The sequence below is a fragment of the Microcaecilia unicolor genome, chromosome 3 (assembly GCF_901765095.1).
Source record: "Microcaecilia unicolor chromosome 3, aMicUni1.1, whole genome shotgun sequence".
Classification (NCBI taxonomy): domain Eukaryota; kingdom Metazoa; phylum Chordata; class Amphibia; order Gymnophiona; family Siphonopidae; genus Microcaecilia; species Microcaecilia unicolor.
The window spans coordinates 510,826,802-510,854,134 of record NC_044033.1 but is presented as its reverse complement, the minus strand read 5'-3'; the positions used below and the strand labels follow the sequence as shown (position 1 = coordinate 510,854,134).

General features: G+C 42.8%; 1 protein-coding gene across 1 annotated transcript in view; it reads right to left on the bottom strand.

Moving 5' to 3' along the window:
- Positions 1 to 27,333, bottom strand: part of LOC115464823 (clathrin coat assembly protein AP180) — a 198,366-nt gene that overhangs the window by 19,984 nt on the left and 151,049 nt on the right. Inside the window, exon 10 of the mRNA XM_030195181.1 lies at positions 1,593 to 1,663. Within this exon, the coding sequence (XP_030051041.1) occupies positions 1,593 to 1,663 (71 nt within the window). The remainder of the gene's footprint in view (positions 1 to 1,592; positions 1,664 to 27,333) is intronic.

Here is a 27,333-nt window from a genome sequence, read left to right as displayed (position 1 = left end):
GCAGAAAAAGACCTGCACGGTCCATCCAGTCTGCCCAAGAAGATAAATTCATATGTGCTACTTTTTTATTTGTACTGTCCTCTTCAGGGCACAGACCGTATAAGTCTGGCCAGCCCTATCCCAGCCTCCCAACCACCAACCCCGCCTCCCAACCACCAGCTCTGGCACAGACCCTATAAGTCTGCCCAGCACTATCCCCGCCGCCCAACCACCAGCCCCGGCACAGACCGTATAAGTCTGCCCCGCACTAGCCCCGCCTCCCAACCACCAGTCCCGCCTCCCACCACCAGCTCTGGCACAGACCGTATAAGTCTGCCCAGCACTATCCCCGCCTCCCAACCACCAGCTCTGGCACAGACCGTATAAGTCTGCCTAGCACTAGCCCCGCCTCCCAACCACCAGCCCCGCCTCCCACCACCAGCTCTGGCACAGACCGTATAAGTCTGCCCAGCACTATCCCCGCCTCCCAACTACCAGTCCCACCTCCCACCACCAGCTCTGGCACAGACCGTATAAGTCTGTGTACTGGTGATTGGTGAGCTCTTGTTTCATCCCTCTCACTATTACGGCCGATGTATTTTGCACCATTTTTAAACAAGCAAAAAGACTTCTTGTGACCCTGCTGCAAAAAATTACAATAATCCAAATTACACAGTACCAAAACCTCAGCCACTAACCAACTATCCCACTGACAAAAAAAAAAATAACTTAAGCTGTAGAACAGTCTAACTTAATAACTAGCACGCACTTGAATAATTGAGATCTACTTCTCCAGGGTCAAATATACATCCATCCGTACCCCCAAACCCTTTACTGTACAGAAGTATAAATTGCTGTTTCTAGACTGGGCTCCTATCACCCACAAATATTTCTAAACTGATTTCATATTTATTGTACTTGAGCTATGCCGTCCCTTCCAGGTTAATAGCTTCTATTCCAGCTCCAATCGCCGGGTCAAGAGCAAACCACATTACTTAGATCTGGTCACCTTACTCTCTCTCTCTCTATGGCCCCTGTGTAAAATAATTAAGCAATAACAGGGATAGTACTTACCCCTGTGGAATATTATAAGGACAAACCCAAAAGGCAGTATGGACCCTGTAACCATCCACTGAAGCCTCTGGTGCAAATATGACCTAAGCCACTAAATCACTACGTCCCCACTCCCTCCTCCCAAATCCTATAATCCTAGTCGTTTAGTTCCTAGCTGATCGTATAAAAAGCTGTTTAAAATTTATTGATCAGAATTTCCATTAAATCAACTTTAATTCTTGTTTATTTATCAAATTTATATCCTGCATTACCTGCAAAATCTAAGCGGGTTACAGTTTAACAAAACATTACATACAGATAATCATGTGTCAGGTCAATGAATAAAAGACCAGTATTTATCTCAACCTTGAAGGCCCTTGGTGCTGTTTTCCTTTTGCTTCTGTATTGTGTGCTTTGACCCTCTCCGTGCTGCTAAGAACGTTAACAGTACTTAAAAAAAAATGTTAACGCTTGCCAAAGCATTAATGCATTTTAGTATAACACCCCACAGTATAGAGACTACGGTTTTAATAGTTTTATTTCTTTTAACAGATGCATACTTATTTCCAGGCTTCTTCCCTTCCAGTGTGTTTAGATGCTGCTCCAGGGTCTCCATAAGACTACTTGGTGCCTACAGTACGACAGTAAACAAAGAAAGGATTACCCAGATATTACTGCAGCACATTACAAATAGTCAACTCATCATGGACCAGCAGGTTAATAAGATAACAAAAAATTCTTCTTGCTGAAAAAATTAAGGGTGATTAGCAAATATTTGAATTGCCAATATTTTGTCTGATAGTTTGAACGCTCTTACTGTTGCAGTTGGATTCTTGCAATGTAGCGCATACCGGATGCTCAAAATCTCCTATAAAAAGATTATACAATACACCCACAAACTATGCAGCAATTTTAAACCTTTATTATACTTTAGAAAATCTATTAAAAACAAATCATATCAAAAATTGTTATAGTGTATTTCTTCACCGATACATTAAACTCACGCACCACATCATACCTCACTCATACCATACAAAATAAGCCCACTGCAGCTTGGAATCTACCATACATCTTGGAATTAAATCATATATCCTCACAACGACATCTATGCAAAACCCTTCAACAGTCAAATCAATTTTGCTCTTCGTGCAAATGTTCAAATATTCAAAGATTCAAATACTCAGATGTTATCTAATACACACCAAGTGTTGCTCATGATCATCAAAACTTAATGATATTTAACTGTTTTGTATCACATATATCCAGTGGTGTGCTGGAGCAAGGTCTCACGGGCTCGCGAGAGCCGTTTGTTAAGTTTGTAAGAATTTTGGGAGCCGGTTGTTAAAGTAGGCCTCCCCATGGCTACTTTAACAACTGACTCCCAAAATGTGGGCTTGGGCCCCCTCCTGAATTCTCTTTTACTTTGCTGGCAGTGATGCTGGCCCCACCAGCCAAGTAAATAGACTGCTGCTGCTCCCTGCTCCTTGTTTCTGACTCTGAGCATCAGGCTGGGACTTTTCATGCAAGTGCAAGAAGGTTCCATCATGTTGCTCAGAGCCAGAAACAAGCAGCAGAGAATGGTGGCAGTCCATTTATTGGCTGGTGGGGCTCAACAAAGGTATGCCTAGCATGCCCGCACAAGGGAGGGGAGAGAGAGCCATGTATTCCCCCCCCCCCCCCAAAAAAAAAAAGAATTTCAGGGCCGGCTATGCCCGGAGAGAGAGCCCGTTGTTAAAAATTTACCAGCACACCCCTGCATATATCTCAATGTTAAACTATGTGTCACACGTTGATTCCGGCAGCCAACAGATATATCTAGATGTTAACACACTTCCACGATAGTATAGGTGATCCGCTGCATTCAATAAAATCTGCATTCTTGCAATGTCCAATTCTCAAAAGGCTGGAGCCTGCATATATTGCCTCCAAACCCAACACAGTCTGTGTTTCGCTCCTTGATGCGTCATCAGGGGTTGGACCTTACAAAATACAATCACAGCCACTACAACAAATCCCCACAATCTATGCCAAAATACCCCTTATCTACTATAATAAAAAGCACCTCCAACGTTCTGAAGCTGACTCCGTGGCAGTGAAGGGTTTTGTAGGATTCGTGCTGCCTGTAACGCTGTATCCATCTCCTGTCCTGACGTTAGCATACTTCCTGGTTCATCACACGCGACGTCACACGCATGAGGGTGTCGTTGTCCCTCCCTTCCAGTTTCAGGCCCCCTCCCTCCGAGTTTTAAAAGTCATCTTCACTTACCAAGTCAGGGTTACGAAGGACGGCAGCAGAGGTAAAAGGCGTGCAGGCTCGGCCCTTCTCTCTCTCTCAGCTGTGGTGTCGCCCTTATTTATTTATTTATTTGATACTTATATCCCACATTTTCCCACTCATGCAGGCACAATGTGGCTTACAGAGTATTAAATAAGAGTACAAACTTAACAGCTTAGGCAAACATTAAGAAGTAAGTAGGAGGGAAGAAACTAACAAAGTGAACTAGGTAGGGTAAGGGACAAGGGATGCTTTAATCAACATGGTAAGTTGAGGGATAAGTCTTAGCAAAGAGGAATGTCTTTAACAACTTCTTAAAAAGGGCATGGTCCACTTGAGTTTTAAGGTGACGAGGTAACGTGTTCCAGTGTTTGGGACTCCAATAACGGAAAGACGAGGCGAAGATTTTCTTATACTTGACTCCCTTACAATTCGGAAAATGAAGGTGGAGATAGGATCGAGCAGCAGGGTTGGCATTTCTAGGCGGAAGGTCGATCAAGGGGAGCATGTATTCCGGGGCAGCCCCATAGATGATTTTATGTGTTAGGGAGCAGATCTTAAAAGCAATTCGCTCCTGTACTGGCAGCCAATGAAGTTTAAAACGCAGGGGGTCGGCGTGTGCAAAACGCCTTTCATTTAGGATGAGCCTCGCCGCAGTGTTCTGAGCCGTTTGGAAAGTTTTCAATAAGGAGGCCTGGCAGCCCACATAAATACCACTACAATAATCCAGGTGGGATAGGACAAGCCAATGGACAAGGGTACGAAACAAGTCTCTGGGAAGGAGGTATCTGATGCGCCGAAGCCTCCACATGGCCTGGAACATTTTTTTGGAGACCAAGTGTACATGATCAACCAGCTGGAGATGTGAATCCAGATGCACTCCTAAAAGTCTCAGGCTGTTGGCAATCGGGAGGGCAGAACCCTGAACTGGAAGCATTGTGTCAGTTACATGAGCGTGCATGGACGAGAGGATGAGACAGTGAGTTTTTTCCCTGTTTAGCCTGAAGCGAAACACCCTGGCCCATTGATCTAAAGTGGAGAAACAGGCATCTATGAGGTTGGCAACTTCTGATACTGTGGATTGAAAAGGGACTGTAATATCATCCGCATAGATGAAAGGATTGAGGTCCAGATTTGCAAGTGCTGTGGCTAAAGGCATCATCATTATATTGAATAGGGTAGGTGAGAGGGGAGAGCCCTGAGGGACCCCACAGGAAGCATTCCACGGTTCAGAAGTGTGGGAATTCACCATGACCTGATAGGACCTTGAGGTCAAGAAACCCTTGAACCAATGCAAAACTGGCCCTCCTATACCAATAGAATCCAGTAGATGGAGCAGGAGTTCATGATCTACCATGTCAAAAGCACTAGACATGTCAAATTGTAACAGAAGAATCTTCCGTCCAATAGATAGTTCTCGTCGAAAGTTGGATAAGAGGGTAACCAGGACAGTCTCCGTGCTGTAATGAACTCGAAAACCTGATTGTGAATGATGGAGGATATCGAAATTAGTCAAAAATTCGTTGAGCTGAACATTGACCAGACTCTCCATCAGCTTGATAACTAGAGGTATCGAAGCCACTGGGCTATAGTTAGAGATGACATCTGGCTTGATCTTTAAATTTTTTGGGATTGGGGTGAGAAGGATGTTTCCATGACCTGGCGGGAAGAATCCTGCGCTTAACATATAGTTAAGGTAACAGGTCAGTTCTACAATGTAACATTTTGGTGCGACTTTTAGGAGATGAGTCGGACATACATCTAATCTGCAGCTTTTATTTGTGAATTTACGTAGAGCAGCAGTCACCTTGTCGGGTAACAGGCGATTGAATTTGATCCAAAAGCGGTCAGCAGGGCAAGCACCCGAAGGCACATCCAAGGATGCCAGAAAGTCGTCCACATCAGAGAGACAGAAACAGAAATGAGGGCGGGACCACAGCTGAGAGAGGGAGAAGGGCTGAGCCTGCACGCCTTTTACCGCTGTTGGCGGCCGACATAACCCCAACGAGGTAAGTGAAGTTGACTTTTAATATTCGTAGGGAGGGGGCCTGGAACTGGAAGGGAAGGAGGGACGACGACCCTGGAACTGGGAGGGAGGACCCTGAAACTGGGAGGGAGGGGGGACCCTGGGAGGGAGGGAGCTTGAAACTCAAATGGAGGGGGGGGGGGAACCCTGAAACTTGGAGGGAGGGAGGGACGACCCTGGAACTCGGAGAGAGGGAGGGGGGACCCTGAAACTCAGAGGGAGGGAGGGGGAGCCCCTGGCACACACTCTCAATCTCACAGACACACTCGCACCCAGACTCACTCTCTCTCTGTCACACACACACACTCGCACATTCACTCTCTCTCACACACAGTCACTCTCACACACATTCTCTCAAACATACACACTCCGAGGAAAACCTTGCTAGCACCCATTTCACTTCTTTTCAGAAACGGGCCTTTTTTTTTTTAACTAATAAATAATATATATATATATTTTTAAAATCCAACACATACCTTATAATCCCTTGACAGCACACAGACAGGAAGGAACTCCCTTCAAGTTCCCATGCCACGTGGCAGTTCTACAAAAATGCCCGCACATGCGCATGGAACTTACAGGAAATTCAGTTAATTTACAACATCCTATAACCCTCCCCTCACACACTCAACCGATCAATTTCTTTGTTCAGCCCGTGCAGTGCTACCGCATTGCACGAAAAAATAAAATGTTGTTCTTTTCTAGAAAGTTGTAAGGGGACATTTTCTACCCGAATCTCTTTCATCTGAAACAAAACCACAAATCTCAGTTGCTCAACTGTATGGCCCTTCTCAACCCAATGGGCGACCAAAGGAGCTTCCAAACGCTGCAACCTTATACTACTAAGATGCTGCGCAATGCAAAGTTTTGATTTTGCGAATTGTTTGTCCTATATACCACACAACTTACAAGGACAACAAATCACGTACACACACTAGGTTGAATTGCAATCAGTACATGTATGCAATTTGTATACCCTATTCACAGAATGAGGAATACATACTTCCTTAATCTGCAGCTCACATTGACAAAACGTGCAATGCTGGCATGCGAAATGACCCACTTCCGAATCAATGCACTCAACCTCACCATTGGTGCAATAATCAAACAGAATCTCCCCTAGGTTTCTTCCACGGGTATAAGAAAACATGGGCAATTGCTGAAACTGAGTATGCAGAGACAGAATGGACCAATGTCTTTTTATAATATCCACCACCATATGGGTGGCATGTGTATAGGGTAAACACGTGCCACCCTATATGCAACCTTATGCATGCATAAGGAACACGAATGACTGTGGGTCCTTGAATCCACAGGAAAAAGATGAGCCCAGTTCTGGGGAGCAATGCCAAAGAAGTTATTGGTGAAGATGGAATGGAGACATTGCTGAGGTACCAGCAGTAATACTTTGCCATTATTCAGCTCTGTTGGCAAAATCTTTGGTGAGTTCCCTTGGTTATAGTTGGGACAGAAAGACAGTACTACTACTACTATTTAGCATTTCTATAGCGCTACAAAGCGTACGCAGTGCTGCACAAACATAGAAGAAAGACAGTCCCTGCTCAAAGAGCTTACAAACTAGTAGACAAAAAATAAAGCAAACAAATGAATTCATGTGTAGAGGAAAGAGGAGAGGAGGGTAGGTGGAGGCGAGTGGATACAAGTGGTTACGAGTCAAAAGCAATGTTAAAGAGGTGGGCTTTCAATCTAGATTTAAAGATGGTCAATGATGGGGCAAGACATAGGGGCTCAGGAAGTCTATTCCAAGCATAGGGCGCAGCAAGACAGAAGGAGCGAAGTCTGGAGTTGGCATTAGCGGAGAAGGGAACAGATAAGAAGGATTTATCCATGGAGCGGAGTGCACGGGAAGGGGTGTAGGGAAGGATGAGTGTGGAGAGATACTGGGGAGCAGCAGAGTGAGTACATTTATAGGTTAGTAGAAGAAGTTTGAACAGGATGCGAAAACGGATAGGGAGCCAGTGAAGGGTCTTGAGGAGAGGGGTAGTATGAGTAAAGCGACCCTGGCGGAAGATGAGACGGGCAGCAGAGTTTTGAACCTACTGGAGAGGGGAGAGGTGACTAAGTGGGAGGCCAGCAAGAAGCAGATTGCAGTAGTCCAAACGAGAGGTGACAAGGGTATGGATGAGAGTTTTGGTTGAGTGCTCAGAAAGAAACAGTACAGCAAATCCCTTACCCACCCCCCATTTTTTAACACTTTCATGATTATTATTTATTTGTTACATTTGTACCCCACATTTTCCCACCTATTTGCAGGCTCAATGTGGCTTACATGATACCGGAGAGGTGTTAATAGACTCCGGAGTAAAGCAAATACAGAAAATGGTTAAGTTGGGGTAGGAAGGGAAGGGACCACATGAAGGAACATGTGGTGGGGCCATATAGAGGATAGCAAGAACAGATGAGATTGTTTGGTGATCAATACGAACTGTGGTGGTGTAGTGTCGCTGATTTCAGGCATTTAAGTTGGGTCGGGGGGGGGGGGGTAAGCCTTTTGGAACAGGTGGGTTTTTAGGTTTTTTTTTCTGAATTGGAGGTGGTCATAGGTGGTTTTCACGGCTTTTGGCAGTGCGTTCCATAGCTGTGTGCTGATGTAGGAAAAACTTGATGCGTAGGTTGATTTGTATTTTAGTCCTTTGCAGCTTGGGTAGTTGAGGTTTAGTTTAGGTATTGTCGTGCTGATGCGGATGTGTTTCTGGTTGGTAAGTCGATTAGGTTCGTCATATATCCCGGTGCTTCACCATGTATGATCTTGTGAGCCATAGTAACATAGTAAACATAGTAAATGACGGCAGAAAAAGACCTGCACATCCATCCAGTCTGCCCAACAAGATAAACTCACATGTGCTACTTTTTGTGTATACCCTACTTTGATTTGTACCTGTCCTCTTCAGGGCACAGACCGTATAAGTCTGCCCAGCACTAACCTCTCCTCCCACCACCGGCTGGCTCTGCCACCCAATCTCGGCTAAGCTCCTTAGGATCCATTCCTTCTGAATAGGATTCCTTTATGTTTATCCCACGTGTGTTTGAATTCCGTTACCGTTTTCATTTCCACCACCTCCCGCGGGAGGGCATTCCAAGCATCCACTACTCTCTCCGTGAAAAAATACTTCCTGACATATTCCTTGAGTCTGCCCCCCTTCAATCTCATTTCATGTCCTCTCGTTCTACCTTCTTCGCACCTCTGGAAAAGGTTCGTTTGCGGATTAATACCTTTCAAAGTGGTGCTCTTACTATTGATATTTTAAGAATTCAGTCTGGGAAGGTGGCACAGGATGACTGGATACTTCAACTGAATCAACCGCAGCAAGAGCAGACTAGATTAATCCAGAACAAACGAACTGGAAAGTGTGGAGAATATCGTTAAATGTGAGTGCTATAAAGTTTCCTTAACATGCTTATTCTTCCACTGCTTTACGAAGTATATGATGGAGACCGAAAAACTGAAGATGGATTACTGCCTATTACTAAAACATACTTCATCACTGGGACAGACTAAGATCTGCAGAAACAGGGGTAGATGTAGAAAGACTGTCTGAATAGTTGCCCAGTTCATTTATGTTTTTTAAATTACAACTATGTATTAATGTCTGTTTAAATATGTATTATGTGAACCGTAGCAACTGCAATTACTTCTTAATGCTAAAAACAGCCCGAGGATTAGGACATGGAGTCCTGTGAGAACAATAAGGTAATGGGCAGTAATTTTACTTTCCAGTTATGCTCTTCATTTCATTCTTTGACAGATGCAAAATTATGGTAATTTTGTCACTGACAAGTGCTTGTAATTGAGTTTTAAATATTTAGGAAGTAGTTATGAAAAACCGTTCTAGCACAAAAACACTGATTAATGCATAAAAGAGACCTTTCATAAAATTAGATCAAGCCTACCCACACACAGTGCAAGTAGGTCCATCACTGTAGAGTAGATGTGCTCGGGGGAGGGGGAGTTTGGATTGTGTATACCTGATCCTTATCCAACAAGCTGGCAAAATTCCACTACACTTATATCACATATATTCTACTTAATCAGTGGAAATAATCGTGTGTATTTGTACTTATTAAAGGGAGGGACTCATACAGTCATAGAGGACCTCTTTTCTCACCGTGTGCCCCACTTATATGACAAATATAATCATAGACCTTCCCTGCCTCCTCCCTTTTTCATTATTTTTAGTATTTCTTGATTTTTTGTACTTTTTTTATATACTTTTTTATTTTTATTTTAGAGTAAGTTCTCTTTTATCTGTCTTAGGGAAGAGCGTGTTTCTTTCACAATGTACTATACACCCTTCTATGAGAGCGGACTTTAACATTTAAACTTTTTTAAGGCTGTGCTTCCACATATTCATATATATGCTTGACTTAGCTTAATTATTCCAGTGCAAACTTGTCCCCTCAAGGGGTCGATCTTGCACAAGCCTGCAACAAAACAGATTTTAGTAAGATTAGTGTCCAACCTCCATTCGTTACCTTCTTGCTGAATGATGGTCCATGGCTTCTTATTAGTCTTACAGCTTATCAGCCTTTCGTTTTGTTCGTCTCCTTAGTGGGGCACGCCATAATTGGCGGTGAGAAAAGAGGTCCCCTATGACTGTACGAGACCCTCCCTTTAATAAGTACAAATACACACGATTTCCACTAAGTAGAATATACCTGATCCTTAGCAGGAGTTAATGTTCGTGCCTTCAATGTAGGTGCCATTTCGGCTAGTATTTTATAAAGACACACAGGCACTTAGGTGTCTTTATAAAACAAGTCAAAATTAGTCACCTTATGTAATTCTTTGAGAAATTAGTGCCCAATAATCTTATTATTTGTTACATTTGTATCCCACCTATTTGCAGGCTCAATGTGGCTTACATAGTACCGTAGAGGCATTCGCCAGTCCAGTAATGAAACAAATACAGGTGGTATTATGGTTGAGTAAGGAACATGTTTCAATTACAATGGGAATCAAGGAGAGGAAAGATTATTTAGCATCCAGTACAAGCTTTAGTTATGTTGTGTTGCAGAGTGCAGGCATTTATGTTGGGTCGGCGGGGTATGCCTTTTTGAACAGGTAGGTCTTTAATGATTTCCTGAAGTTTAGGTGGTCGCAAGTTGTCTTCACAACTTTTGGCAGTGCGTTCCATAATTGTGTGCTTGTATAGGAGAAGCTGGACGCATAGGTTGTTTTGTATTTAATTTTTTTGCAGTTTGGATAGTGGAGGTTTAGGTATGTTCGAGATGATCTGGTTATGTTTCTGAGTGGTAGGTCTATAAGTTCTGTCATGTATCCTGGGACTTGGCCATAGATAATTTTGTGGACCAAGGTGCAGATTTTGAAAGTAATACGTTCTTTGATTGGCAGCCAATGCAGTTTTTCCACAGAGGGGCTTGGCACTGTCGAATCGCGATTTGCCAAATATTAATCTGGCTGCTGTATTCTGAGCAGTCTGGAGTTTCTTTGCTAGTTGTTCTTTGCATCCAGCGTAAATTCCGTTGCAATAGTTTGCGTGACTTAGCACCATTGATTGTATTAGGTTACGAAATATTTCCCCTCAGGAAGAAAGGTTTTAAGCGTTTAAGTTTCCACATAGAGTGGAACATTTTTTTTGTTGTAGAGTTCACTTGGCTCTCGAGAGTGAGGCTGCGGTCGATTGTCACGCCGAGTATTTTCAGGCTGTTTGAAATAGGGAGGGTGTGTTCTGGGGTAATTAAGGTTGTTGGCTTGTATGTAATTGTGTTGAGATGAGAGGATGAGGCAATGTGATTTTTTCAGTATTCAGCTTCAATTGAAAGGAGTTTGCCCATGAATCCATGGTATTCAAGCAGAGTTTAATCTTGGCAAAGTGTTATAAAAATTAACCTTTTGAAGCGTAACCCACACTGTACGACAGCTGTTGCAGACACTCAAGAGTGTCAAAAGCCTGGAATACACCCCGTGTGATATCCACAAACACTCCTGATGTGCCTCCTTCCCTCCGTCCAGTCCACTTTTGACATGCTGGCAAGGGAAGCCAATGTACGGGGTAAAATGTTTGTGTCCCACAGGGACAGACACATGGGATCTCTTATGAAAAGGAGAAGTTAGTGGTTACTGAAGATGGGCAGATTGGATGGGCCACTCGGCCCTTATCTGCAATCCTGTTTCTATATAAGAACGTAAGAATACATGTAATGGGTCAGACCAACAGTCCAACTAGCTCAGTATCCTGCTTCCAACAGTGACCAATCCAAGTCACAAGTACTTGAAGAAACCCAATTAGTAGCAACATTCCATGCTACCAATCCCAGGGCAAGAAGTGGCTTCCTCCATGTCCATTTCAATAACAGAGTATAGACTTTTCCTCCAGGAACTTTTCAAAACCTCTTTTAAACCCAGATATGCTAACCACTGTTACCACATCCTCCAGCAATGAGTTCAAGAGCTTAATTATTCTTTGAGTGGAAAAATATTTCCTCTTATTTGTTTTAAAAGTATTTACAAGTAATTTCATTGATCGTCCACTGGTCTTTGTACTTTTTGAAAGAGTGAAAAACCAATTTACTTTTACCCATTCTACAGAACTCAGGATTTTATAGACCTTAATCTTATCCCTCCTCCCTCAGTTGTCTTTTCCAAGCTGAAGAGCCCCAACCTCTTTAAGCCTTTCCTCAAATGGGAGGAGTTCCATCCCCCTTACCATTTTGGGCTCTCTTCTTTGAACCTTTTCAAATTCCGCTATATCTTTTTTGAGATACGGTGACCAGAATTGCTCTCTGTGTGGCTGCACCAGTTGTACATAGTCAGCTATGGCCCTGGTATAACTAGCACAACCATACTGACCTTGGGACCCTTCAGAAACACCACTTCTACCTAAGCTGCTTTTCTCTAGCAAAGAAATTCAGATGTTGTCTTCTGACTCCAATGGCACGTGAACAATCTAACAGGAAAAAATGCTAAGGAAGGAATGATTTGGGTGACACTACCAAGAAATAAAAGTTTTAGCAGTGTCTTGCACATATATGGGAGTGGAGGAGTGGCCTAGTGGTTAGAGCACTGGTCTTGCAAGCCAGAGGTGGCCAGTTCAAATCCCACTGCTGCTGCTTGTGATCTTGGGCAAGTCACTTAACCCTCCATTGCCTCAGGTACAAACTTAGATTGTGAGCCCTCCTGGGACAAAGAAATATCCAGAGTACCTGAATGTAACTCACCTTGAGCTACTACTGAAAAAGGTGTGAGCAAAATCTAAATAAATTTATGGAATGTTGCTACTATTGAAGATTCTACATGGAATGTTGCTACTAGTGGAGGAGTGGCCTAGTGGTTAGAGCACTGGTCTTGCAATCCAGAGGTGGCCGGTTCAAATCCCACTGCTGCTCCTTGTGATCTTGGGCAAGTCACTTAACCCTCCATTGCCTCAGGTACAAACAGATTGTGAGCCCTCCTGGGACAGAGAACTATCCAGAGTACCTGAATGTAACTCACCTTGAGCTACTACTGAAAAAGGTGTGAGCAAAATCTAAATAAATATATGGAATGTTGCTACTATTGAAGATTCTACATGGAATGTTGCCACTTTTTGAGATTCTGGAATGTTGCTACTATTTGAGATTCTAGATGGAATGTTGCTACTAGTGGAGGAGTGGCCTAGTGGTTAGAGCACTGGTCTTGCAATCCAGAGGTGGCCAGTTCAAATCCCACTGCTGCTCCCTCCCTGTGATCTTGGGCAAGTCACTTAACCCTCCATTGCCTTGGGTACAAACTTAGATCATTGTGAGCCCTCCTGGGACAGAGAACTATCCAGAGTACCTGAATGTAACTCACCTTGAGCTACTACTGAAAAAAGTGTGAGCAAAATCTAAATAAATAAATAAATAAAATATATGTAGAGAAAAAGATGCCACGGATGACCCTGCTGGGATCAAAAGGATGACCGTTATCCCAACAAAACCATGTTTTCTCTCTGTAGCATGTGTTCTCTGTGGATATACAAGTTCTCAGAACATGGGCAAAGTCACTGATGGAGCTCAGGTGGGAGAACCTTTGCAGCTTAGTAATAAACTAGAAGCTTCTGAGCCGCTTCACTGTGCGAACATGACACTTCCCACCTGCTGCTGTCATACAAGACCACCTCGGTCTGTTTATTTAGCTAGACTATAATACAACGCCTTGGGGAGGTGAGCAGGTATGTGAGGATGTGTATTCTGCTGTTCATGGAGAGTGCTTACTACAGGTAGGCAACTTGGTTTTTGCAGAGGACAAGCAGGACATCAAATCCTCGAAGTATAGGATTTCATAGCTACAGGCTTCAATAGAAAAATTGAGATCAAGGAGCTGCAATGGCAGACAGTAATTTTTGTTGGCAACCAGCCATTTTTTTGGAAAGGCAACTGGAAGAGGAAAGAAATGGAATCTGATTCTAAGTAAAGGCTGGCCGAATTTAGGTTTCGGCGCTCAAATTGCCCTGAAATTAACTGGACTTGGGGAAAATACACTATTATTTTATTTGTTACATTTGTATCCCACATTATCCCACCTCTTTGCAGGCTCAATGTGGCTTACAATTCGTCATGGATACTGAAATAGAAGAGAGTATACATTTGGCTTTACAGAGTGTTTTGGGTTACATGAAGATGAAATACATGATAGTGTAAGAGCAAAAGGCATTATAAGATAATGCTGGATGTATTAAAGGTTGTATAGTTACATGTGTTGCTCATTGTGATATATCTTGTCAAAGAGATAAGTTTTTAATGCTTTACGGAAGTTGGTCAATTCATAGACCGTTTTCAGGTGATGTGGCAACGCGTTCCAGAACTGCGTGCTCATGTAGGAGAAGGTAGATGAGTGCATTAGTTTGTATTTCAGGCCTTTGCACTTAGGAGGATGAAGATTGAGGAATGTACGAGAAGATTTTTTTTGCGTTCCTGGGTGGTAGGTCTATTAGGTCCGACATGTAAGCTGGGGCATCGCCATGGATGATTTTATGGACTAGGGTGCAGAGCTTGAATGTGATCTGTTCTTTAAGTGGGAGCCAGTGTAGTTTTTCACGTAAAGGTTTCGCGGGTAAGCAGTATAAAATGTTTTGTACTTTTTTGGGATCTTGCCAGGTATTTGTGATCTGGATTGGCCACTGTTGGAAACGGGACGCTGGGCTTGTTGGACCTTTGGTCTTTCCCAGTATGGCAATACTTATGTACTTATGAAATCCACGTTTGCCCTTGTTTCAGGTTTGGCCAAAATTACCTGTGCTTTTTTGTTTGGCTGGAATTTAAACTATGCAGTGCAATCCCCACTCTCTCCCTCCTCATTCCCCCAACCAAAACAAAAAAAAAAACCCCAAAAGATTTCAATACACCATCTGCATCTGATTTGGCTCTGTGTTTTAGAGGTAAAATGCAAACAATTAAAAGAAAAATTTTCATTGACTGATGTTTCACCTATTTATGGAGATATTCATATCACCTTAATAAATTCATTAGTTTTTTTCATTATTTTTGTGTCGTCTTTTTTTCATTTTTTCTATTTGCTTGTAGTTTTGTTTTTTGCAGTTCCTTCTTTTTATTTTTACTTTTTATTCTTTATTTTCCACTGTTCCTTTTTTACTTTTGGATATATTTTTTTCCTTTTTTGCGTCATCTTTGCTGTTTTTGATCACTGTTGTTGCTTGCGGAGACAGGTTTCTTCTGTGTTTTGGATAGTCAACACATGAACATCCCAGTAGATAGATTTTGGCATCAATCTGATAGGCCAAGTTTACTGGACACTAAACGTCCGTCTCTAAAATATGCAGACGCTTTTTGAAGCTTAGGTGTATGCCCACCTTATCTGGCTAAAGCTGCTTCACCTAAATTTTTGCAGTTTAACAGATTAGCTCAACATCTATTGGGATGCAGGCATATTCCTATCACTTGGGGGGGGGGGGATATTGTTCTCACCTCAATTCCAAAACAAATTAATTAATCTTTTGTATTTTACACAATCAGGGTTTAGAAAGAATCATAGCACGGAAACTGTGGTAGGTTCTTTGGTGGTATACAGGAAACATCTATTGTGTAAAGGCCAATGTGGATTAGAACTACAGTCTGATCTTTCCAGTGCATTTGACCTGGTTGATTTGGATTTAATAATAGGCATATTTCATTAATTTAGTATTCACGGACCGGTATTGAACTGGTTCCAGGACTTTCTTTCATAATCATTTCTATATAATGAAAAAGGATGGAATTTTGTCGGAAAAGTAGAAAGCGTTCTGTGGCGTCCCAGAGGTCTCTCCCCTTTGCCTCTACTTTTCAATTAGCTTATGCCGTCCCTTGGTATAGGGTTAGACCAGTTTGGACAAACATTTTATTTATCCAGATGTCATCATTGTTATTTTACCTTTGTCTTTATCTTGTCCAGAAACTTTCGAGCACATTCTAGTGTGTGTGTGTGTGTGTGCAATTAATAGAGAGCTGGATTCTGGGTCATCGGCTCAAACTTAAGAAAACCTAAGCTTTTATGGTTGGGAGCCAGTAATGATCCTAGGTTTATTCAAGAGCTTAACATTGACGGCAACATCTTTTCAATGGATTTATGTTCAAAAATCTTAGGAGTAGAAGTGGATAATCTATTAACATTGCAAAAGTACGTACATTTGATAATGAAGAAATCTTTTCATATCCTTAGGAAGTTGAGGACTATAAAAAAAAAAAACCCCACTATTTCTCTGCTGATACATTTAGGGTTTTTGTTCAATTGCTTTATTGTCATGGCTTGATTACTGGTTGCTCCAAAGCCTTGATCAAGCAGTTGCAGATCATTCAACATAAAGCAGTTAGGTTGATTTTTGGCTTACATAAGTATGAATCAGTTAAATTTATTCTAGGTTGCACTGGTTGCCTGTTACAGCAAGGGTTCAATTTAAGTTGTGTTTTATAGTGTTTAAAATTTTGGCAGGGGGAGACTTCTTTATATAGAGTGGAGGAGTGGCCTAGTGGTTAGGGTGGTGGACTCTGGTCCTGGGGAACTAAGAAACTGAGTTCGATTCCCACTTCAGGCACAGGCAGCTCCTTGTGACTCTGGGCAAGTCACTTAACCCTCCATTGCCCCATGTAAGCCGCATTGAGCCTGCCATGAGTGGGGAAAGCGCAGGGTACAAATGTAACAAAAATAAAATAGATACTATTAGAGATTATACAAGGAATGTTGCTATTCCACTAGCTGCGCACGCCACATTGGTGATCTGCAAGGGCCGACTTCTACATGGAATGTTACTAGTGGAATAGCAACATTCCATGTAGAATCTCCAATAGCACCAACAGTGGAGGAGTGGCCTAGTGGTTAGGGTGGTGGACTTTGGTCCTGGAGAACTGAGTTCAATTCCCACTTCAGGTACAGGCAGCTCCTTGTGTCTCTGGGCAAGTCACTTAACCCTCCATTGCCCCATGTAAGCCACATTGAGCCTGCCATGAGTGGGAAAGTGCAGGATACAAATGTAACAAAAATAAAAATAAAATAAAAAAAATATATGATGAACTTAACAAAACTATTACATGATGCTAATTCAAGATATAATTCTCAAAAATCACTTATTGCGTTTCCCGGTTGTGACAAAGTTAAAACCAAACATCTTTATCTATACAAGTCTGAGCACACATGTGTATATATTTTATTTAAGAGGTGTTTAAGAGCATATTAAAAATAATAAAACATTTCTGATTTCTGACATTTGGATGTTTAGTTTATCTATACAAAATATCTGGAACTCGCTACTTTTTTTTCTAAGATCTTGTAGACACTGTGTTTTAGGACAAATCTGAAAGCATTTTGGTCTTTCAAATTCTGATCCAAACTTATTGTTATCTTTATTGTTTTTGTCATAATTTCTTAGGGTATAGTATTCTGGCTATGTTTCTTATTACTATTTGGCCATTGTTGTGATTCCCGGACAAATTGTTCTGGTTTTCTATTAACGGAATCTGCCCTGAACTGTAAAGGTAGCGGCAGAATACAAGACATGGTATAATGGTATAACAAACTTAAGTAATGACAAAAGTAGGTAAAGTGCAATGGGTTCAGAGAAACAAAGCAAGAATGAATCACTACTATTCACTATAATTACTGAAGCCCACAGGTCAGGAAAGGTTCTCTAGCCTGACTTCTCATAATGTACTTTCGTGCTAATTATCAAGCTTAACATGAAAACAATTAAATTATCCATGTTCACATACTAGTAGGTCTTAACCTCTTATAAGACACTAGTAAACAAGGGGGGTCGTGACAAATACGATTTGCCAAGAACATCTAATGAGCAGATGTATACTCTGGAGAAGAAGAGGGACGAGACAAGATACGCAGGTTTAAATACTTGAAAAGTATTAACGAACAAACAAACCTTTTCAAAAGCTGGGGAAGACGTAGGACTAGAGAACCTGAAATTAAGTTGCAAGGAGATAAACTTAAAAGCAACATCAGGAAATACATTTTCACAGACAGGGTGCCGGATGCCTGGAACGCCCTCCTGGTGGAGGAGGTAGGCCCCAAAACAGTGACGGAAAAAAAAACCCCACATGAGATAAACAAAAGATTCCTATACGGCAAGATGATGGATTCTAATCTGCTAAAAGCAAAACGTACAGCTTTCACGCGTCAAAAAAGTGACGAGTGGGGGGTGGGGATAACTAACAGAAAGTATAAGGTATAACCCTGGCCACCTTCCAGGCCAGACTTGATGGGTCTTGCTGGTCTTTATCTGCTCTTAATTACTGACGTTACTATGGTCTTACAGCCAAAACAATACATGGAGTCAAGCAACCATTTAATATGGAAAAGTACATAAGTACATAAGTACATAAGTAGTGCCATACTGGGAAAGACCAAAGGTCCATCTAGCCCAGCATCCTGTCACCGACAGTGGCCAATCCAGGTCAAGGGCACCTGGCACGCTCCCCAAACGTAAAAACATTCCAGACAAGTTATACCTAAAAATGCGGAATTTTTCCAAGTCCATTTAATAGCGGTCTATGGACTTGTCCTTTAGGAATCTATCTAACCCCTTTTTAAACTCCGTCAAGCTAACCGCCCGTACCACGTTCTCCGGCAACGAATTCCAGAGTCTAATTACACGTTGGGTGAAGAAAAATTTTCTCCGATTCTCTCAATTTGTTGTGGTTGTTTTACAGTCTGCCATTAATATGAGTTCCTATGGTTTGCACTTTCATTAGGATCAAACTTTTCACACTGGTTGACTTCTTAGACAGTGAATCTCACATGCACACTCGCACCCACTGCGTGTCTGCGCTTATACTTTTAATGAGAGGAAAAACCTTACACTACTGTGGCCTCACTTGGTTACTTGTAACCGAAAAAATACAGTTGGCTCACAGTGAAGAAGTAATCATGGGTGAAAAAACCCCTCTCATTTATCTTATCTATATTTATCTTATCTATCGATGTGGAGTAATTATCCAAAACCACTTATCTTTAATGTTGTGTCTGTGCTTCGTTGCTCTGTAAATACTCTGCAACAGTGAGGTCCCGACGGACCTGTTTCGCTGCTGCTTTCTCAAGGGTCCTCACCATCTGGCTTTGGGAGCCTGGGAGCACAGATATAACTTAACACACGCGAGTGTGCACGTGAGATTCACCGATTGTATAGTTTGAGAACATAAGAGTGTGAATCGGATCTGATTCAGAAACACCCGAGTGACTTTTTAGACATACTAGTACAACCTCAGACAATTTCCTTTGGAGTAAACGTTTACATATGACCCATCAACACCAGAACAAAAAGGGTACTTCAACATCAATGTTCCCAGACTACAGCTAGGCACATAGCTAAACATATATAACAGAGCTACCAGGGTTCATGAAGACCATATGAGCTACTTAGAGATAGTATGCTGTGGTGTTAAAGACTTCCAGGTAACTATCCTGTGAATCTCTCAAGATCGGCCACAGGATGGGACCTTCCTCAAAGGGAAAAAACCTTTTCTACCAGAAATCTAGAATGGCTTGAGCCCAAAACATAGATCTTCCTTGAGCTATACACCGAATAGAGGCAAGACTGTTGAAATGACCGCCTTGCACTTTGACCCGTAGCTCAAATAAAACTGAGTCACACCGTAATAGGTGTCTTTGGATCTGTTTCAATAGCACTCCATAGCTTGGCTATATTTTCGAGCTGAAATCACAGAGCTTTTTCCTGCTCAGCTGGGTGACATCCAGAAGTTCTTACAGTTGCAATTTTGCTTGTTCCTGATTCTGTGACCATACAGACAGAAACCTAGAAAATTACAGCAGATAAAGACCACATGGCCTATCCAGTCTGCCCATCCATACAATCTACTATGCTTTCCTCTCACTTGGAAAACAGAGACCATGACAGTCATTTTATAAGTGCTATTCATGCTCTAAATGTCCCAATCCTAGCACTTATACATTTTTGCGGACAAAACCTATAAGCCACTAAAACTGTCTAGGGCCGGCGGAGGCATGCTAGGGGTGGTACAGGGGCATATCAAGGGCAATATGGTGTTCTCCATGTCTAGCCTCGATTCCAGTTGATATACAGACAATGCAAGACCTATATCAGGACTTAGACCACCTTTAAATCACAAATCAATGCCGCCACGGCATGCCGCTGTGATTGGTGCTGACTGCAAGAGAGCTGAGAGAGTGTCTGTGAGCCTGACCGCCATATCTGTCCACCCAGCTGTCTGAACCCCCTCCATCTCCACACCTGCTACCTGTCCTCCTCACCTGCAAGCTAACACTCCACTGCATCGCCTGCTCCCTTAGCCCCCCCACCCCCACACTTCCAGTACCATGCTAACTCTTGCCCTTCACCTGTCCCCTTTCCCCCCTGGAACGCAGGTGCCTTCTGTGATCCTGTCTGGATCTCAGCATGTTCATCACTCTGTCCACAGCATCCTATATTTCAGGCACTGGAACAGTCCTCCATCACCATGGCAAATCCCAAGCTATGCCTTGTGTGGTGTAGGTGGCTAAGCCTTTGCCCTACCCCAACAAAAGATGTTTGCAGTGTCTCAGCAAATCCCCTCCCCCCCCTCATGTCCACCTCCTCTGAGGCGATGTTTCCTTTGCAGGATACGAACTGCTTTGAAGCCAGTACAAAGCAAACTTTCCCATGTAGCATCAGCCAGAGATCGTAAAACGGCAAGCATCATGCTTAAATATGCCTTACAAAAAGGTCTATGTGGGAGGGCACCTCGAATATTGTGTCCAATTCTGGTCGCCGCATCTCAAAAAAAGATATAAAGGAATTGGAGAAGGTGCAGAGAAGGGCGACGAAAATGCTAATAGGGATGGAACGACTTCCCTAAGAGGAAAGGCTAAGAAGGTTAGGGCTCTTCAGCTTGGAGAAAAGGCGGCTGAGGGGTGATATGATAGAAGTCTACAAGATAATGAGCGGAGTAGAGCGGACAGATGTGAAGCGTTTGATTACACTTTCAAACAACAATAGAACCAGGGGGCACAAGATGAAGCTAGAATATGTTAGATTTATAACAAATAGGAGAATGTTTTTCTTTACTCAGCGTGTAGTTGGACTCTGGAACTCGTTGCCGGAGAATGTCGTGACAGTGGCTGGCCTTACGGAGTTTAAGGGGGGTTTGAACAGATTCCTGAAGGAAAAGTCCATTGAACATTATTAAAAATATTTTTTTTTTTTTTGGGGGGGGGGGGGGGGGGGGAGGTGCCAGGTTCTTGAAGCCTGGACTGGCCGCTGTCAGAGACAGGATGCTGGGCTTGACGGACCCTTGGTCTTTTCCCAGTATGGCGGTGCTTATGTGCTTATGGCTGTAAACATTGATAATTCCTATGTCCCAAGTTTCTGAAACTGACAGCAGCGCTAAACACTTAGGGCAGTAAAACATCTATGCCTGCCATTTTACAAAGCTGGCTGCTAAAATGTTTTGCACCCCATGGTAGCACAATATTTAGCAGTGCCCTTGGGGGTGCAAAACATTTAACACCTCAGAGCAGTGCTAAATGTTTTGCAGCATGAAACATTTTGCTACCAGCACACTACGTATGCTGCTTTTGACTCCTAATTTGTCACTTGCTCGTAACCTTTATCTTGTCTTCCTCTCTTCAATAGTCCTTGTCTCTATGTGTCCTTCTGTCTGTCCTACCCTTATCCTTATTGGTCCTGTCTGTCTACATAAGTACATAAGTAATGCCACACTGGGAAAAGACCAAGGGTCCGTCGAGCCCAACATCCTGTCCACGACAGCGGCCAATCCAGGCCAAGGGCACCTGGCGAGCTTCCCAAACATACAAACATTCTATACATGTTATTCCCTGAATTGTGGATTTTTCCCAAGTCCATTTAGTAGCGGTTTATGGACTTGTCCTTTAGGAAACCGTCTAACCCCCTTTTAAACTCTGCCAAGCTAACCGCCTTCACCACGTTCGCCGGCAACAAATTCCAGAGTTTAATTACACGTTGGGTGAAGAAACATGTTCTCCTGATTTAGAGTGTAAGCTCTTTTGAGCAGGGACTGTCTTTTCTTCATGTTCAGTTGTGAAGCGCTGCGTACGACTGGTAGCGCTATAGAAATGATTTATAGTAGTAGTAGTAGTAGAAGCCTGCCCTTGCAGATCAGCAACGCGGCCGCGCAGGCTTCTGTTTCTGCGAGTCTGACGTCCTGCACATACGTGCAGGACGTCAGACTCACAGAAACAGAAGCCTGCGCGGCCGTGTTGCTGATCTGCAAGGGCAGGCTTCTACATGGAATGTTGCTAGTGGAATAGCAACATTAACATTCCATGTAGAATCTCAAATAGTAGCAACAGAATCTCCAATAGTAGCAACATTCCATGTAGAATCTCAAATAGCAGCAACAGAATCTCCAATAGTAGCAACATTCCATTTAGAATCATTTCTATGTGTCCTTCTGTCTGTCCTACCCTTATCCTTATTGATCCTGTTTGTCCTGATTTAGATTGTAAGCTCTTTTGCGCAGGGACTGTCTTTTCTTCATGTTCAGTTATGAAGCGCTGCGTACGACTGGTAGCGCTACAGAAATGATTTATAGTAGTAGTAGTATTGCACCACCGCCATAGGTGGTGCTAGAAATCTTTCCTTGCAGGCACTGAATGGACACTGTGGGGATCTCACGGATGCTATGTACTTGTCCTGTGGGGGCAGAGCATGATGGTATGGGCTCTTGTGGGTCCATTTTCAGCTTCATGGGCACCCTCGGGTGCACTTCTCTATTGATAGGTTTCACATTGCGACACTTTTGAGACATTGTCGTTCTTTGGATAGGCTTCTCGACATCTTAGTGTGGATTTGGAGATATGTCGGTTTTACAATACACTTTACACATTCAGCCCTACATTTTAAAATATGTCACAGGCTCTAGATATTTTGGCTAAAACGTCATAAAATTATCCATGGAAATGCCCCAGCCTACACGTCAGACCTAATAGACCTGCCACCCAGGAATGCAAACAAAATCCTCTCGAACATTCCTTAATCTTCATTTCCCCAACTGCAAAGGTCTGAAATACAAATGAACACACACCTCCACCTTCTCATACATGAGCACGCAACTCTGGAACGCACTACCACGCTATTTGAAGGCAACCTATGAACTGACTAACTTCCGTAAACTACTAAAGACTCATCTCTTTGAAAAGATGTACCACAAAGAATAAAATATGTAATATCTCCAAATACACCTACAAACGTCGTAACACATCCATCGTTTTACAATGTCTCTATTACACCAGTATATTCTATTCCTAATGCCTGATAATGTCTTCTGTAATGCCACTATCTTGTACTTCATGACCATGAGGCTTATTTTCGAAAAACGCCCAAATTCCGACCTAAATCGGGAGATGGACGTCTTTCTCTTGTGGGTGCCCAAATCGGTATAATCGAAAGCCGATTTTGGGCGTTTCCAACTGCACTCCGTCGCAGGAACGCAGAAAGTTGATGGGGGCGTGTCGGAGGCGTGGTGAAGGCGGGACTGAGGCGTGGTTATCGGCTGAGCAGAGATGTGCGTGCTCGGCCGATAATGGAAAAAAGAAGGGCGTTTTCAGAGAGAATTTAGGTCACTTTTGTTGGACCCGTTTTTTTCACGAACAGGTCCCAAAAAAGTGCCCTAAATGACCAGATGACCACCGGAGGGAACCGGGGATGACCTCCCCTGACTCCCCCAGTGGTCAGTAACCCCCTCCCACCAAAAAAAACCAAATGTTAAACACTTTTTTCCCAACTTGTAAGCCAGCCTCAAATGTCATCCCCAGCTCCATGACAGCAGTATGCAGGTCCCCGAAGTAATTTTAGTTAGTTAGTGCTGTGCGGGACCCATGCAGAGAGGAAAATAGGAAGAAAAAGAAAAAAAACAAGCAAGTGCAGTCAGGGACGTCTAAATTACCAGGATAGTAAAAGGGGGAATCGAACCAGCAAACTTCTGACTACAAGCTCAGTGCTCTAGCCAGTGAGCCACATTATTCAGGTGCTTAGATGTCCTTCCCTTTCCATTAAGTCCCTCCAAGTTTCTGTCAGCCAATCACCGCTGTTTAGCTGACACAGATGTCAGCTAAATGAGCTGTGATTGGCTGACAGAAACTTAGAGGGACTTAATGGAAAGGGAAAGACGTCTAATCAGTGGTGCACTGGCTAGAGCACTGAGCTTGTAATCAAAAGGTTGCTGGTTCAATTCCCCCTTTTACTATCTTTTAATTTGGACGTCCCTGACTGCACTTGCTTGCTTGTTTTTTTTTTTCTTCCGATTTTTCCTCTCTGCATGGGTCCCGCGCAGCACCAACTAAAGTAAAATTGCTCTGGGGACCTGCATACTACTGTCATGGAGCTAGGTATGATATTTGAGGCTGGCATAGAGGCATCTCAGGGGGACCAGTGCACTACGAATGCTGGCCCCTCCCACGACCAAATGCCTTGGATTTGGTCGTTTTTGAGCTGGGACGCTTTGGTTTCGATTATCGCTAAAAAACAAAAACACCCAGCTCAAAAAACGCCCTAATCCAATGCATTTTCGAAAAAAAAGATGGACGTCCATTTTTTTCGAAAATACAGTTCGGCCCGCCCCTTCACGGACCCGTTCTCGGAGATGGACGTTTTTACAAATGGGCGTTCGCGTTCGATTATGCCCCTCCATGTAACCCAAAATCCTTCTGTAAAACCAAATGTATATCTTTTGCTATTTCCATTATCCATGATATATTGTGAGCCACACTGAGCCTGCAAAGAGGTGGGAAAACGTGGGATACAAATACAATAAATAAATAAATAAATTAATTAATTAAATATGTCGACTTCTACGACTTTTCTAAAAAGGAACCTGGAGACGATGGAATGCTTCAATATTTTATTCATGAAATTAACATTTAAATCTGTGGAAAAAATTTCAAACAAAATACAAGAAACCAAACGTGTCTGATGTTCTCATAACAAACAGCACAAAGGTTTCCTTAAACAAATCATTAAATTTCTATTTAAAAAATTGCTTACTTTTATTATATTTCTTATCCAGCCTGAAAGCTATCTTAAGTATCAGAGCTTAGAGAGAATCAGACTACTGACTGCTCATATTTAATGTTCCAATATCCTTATATCAATTCCTATAATATTTATCTGTTATATTACTAATACAAAGTTTTTAAAAAGCATGCAGTCTGTGCCAACATATAAACTAAACACCTTATTTAATGTCTCTCTCATCTCCAAAAACAGTCAAACTTTACCAGCCAGCCACAATCTGACGATTTTTCTACCTACATATATAATTGATAACCCAAACCTACTACTTTTCTACACTGCTTTCAAAAACTCTGGGATATTTTGACTTTTCAAACCAGCACTTGAATTGTAGTGAAGTAGTTAGGATCTATACAGAGCGAAGCGGAGGTGCAGGGTGAATGACTCATGGATGGCTCATTACAACTGCACAGTAATTTAATTCTGCTGAAACTAAAAGCTGTGGGAAACCAGGGAAGCTGAGGTTAAGGTATTAACTGCTATCTTCAACAAAACCATATTTTTCTCCTCCTGATCTAACCTGACACAGTGAAACACATTGATCGTTAAACATATTCAATTATCTTGGCCACTGTTTCATCTCTTCAGTTTAATTTGTGTCCTCATCTTTGTGGTGTTTTGATTCTTTTTTTTAAACCTGTTATACTTGAATTTGATGGATTATTAAATGCAACAAATTAAAATGAATCCAGTTGACAAATCCTAATAAGCAGGACGTGTTTTATATATATATATAAATATATATATATATATATTTTTTTTGTTACATTTGTACCCCGCGCTTTCCCACTCATGGCAGGCTCAATGCGGCTTACATGGGGCAATGGAGGGTTAAGTGACTTGCCCAGAGTCACAAGGAGCTGCCTTTGCCTGAAGTGGGAATCGAACTCAGTTCCTCAGTTCCCCAGGACCAAAGTCCACCACCCTAACCACTAGGCCACTCCTCCACTGTTGCTACTATTTGAGATTCTTCCTCCACTATTGCTACTATTTGAGATTCTACATGGAATGTTGCTATTCCACTAGCAACATTCCATGTAGAAGTCGGCCCTTGCAGATCACCAATGTGGCCGCGCAGGCTTCTGCGAGTCTGACGTCCTGCACGTATGTGCAGGACATCAGACTCACAGAAACAGAAGCCTGCGCGCCCTTCTACATGGAATGTTGCTAGTGGAATAGCAACATTCCATGTAGAATCTCCAATAGTATCTATTTTATTTTTGTTACGTTTGTACCCCGCGCTTTCCCACTCATGGCAGGCTCAATGCGGCTTACGTGGGGCAATGGAGGGTTAAGTGACTTGCCCAGGGTCACAAGGAGCTGCCTGTGCCTCAGTTCCTCAGGACCAAAGTCCACCACCCTAACCACTAGGCCACTCCTCCACTGGACAGCTTCAAAAGCTACAGGCGAATTGTTTATACAGTGGTTCTTACCATATAGAGTAAGTCAACTTGATTGCCTGTAACAAGTGTTCTCTGAACACAGTAAGTTACATCAAATTAAGATCCAAAAATGGGCCAATCTGCCCACAGATTAATCCAGTTTTGGGTCGGTACTGTAGTCACACCGGGGTGTGGGAACCTTTTTCCACCCTACAAACAACTGCTTTCCACTGGAAGCTTGGGTTTGCATACAGTTCAGGTCAGGGTAAAAGAAATGAGTGGGTCCGGGATTTGTTGTCTTTGTTTTTATCACAAACTTCCTACTTTCAAATCTAAAATATATAAGCCTCAACAATAAGAAAAGGTTCCATAATATAAATAAATGTTCTCATCTTTGCACTCCTGGTAATTCCCTTGATGTATGCTCCAGCTAATAAAGTTCCAACAGTTCAAACAAACTCTCAGCAACTGGCCTTTACCTTGAGAAGGGCTGGCAGCTCACCTCCCTCTACACAGCCTGAGTCTGGCTGTGTCATCCCACAGCTTCACTACTTGTTAGACTTCCCACTCCATTTCACCATCCTTTTCTGCAGGTTATACTTTTTTGGGCATATTTGAGACACGTGGTGGGAGGAAGGGTTGACAGGACAGGTTGGACATGTTAGAGAGAACGGGTCTTGGGTTGCTTAAGTGATTTCAAATGAGTACTGCGATGAGGCAAGGTTAGGAAACCCCACCAGAAGGAGAGACATTAGGAAAACCAAACCCCTTTCAAAGCATAAGCAGAAAGGAGAAGCCAAAAACCCGGAGAGTATTCCAGGAAGGGGAATCGGGAAGAATCTCTTAGCGAAAGGGTTGCTATTCCCACAGGTGATCACTAGAGGGGGCAGTAGGGACAGGGCCCAGTTTCCCTGGATAAAGATAGTATGTGATTCCTCCTGGGTGGGGAGAGCGGAGGGAGGAATTCCTCTCAGCACAGCTGGAACCAGAAGCAAGTAGTGACTTCCTGAGAACTGAGGAGCTGATGGATTATACGGAGCAGACTTCTGCACTTTTGACGGATCCAACTGACAAGCATTTTCCCACTTTGCTGTCTTAGGTGACATCTCA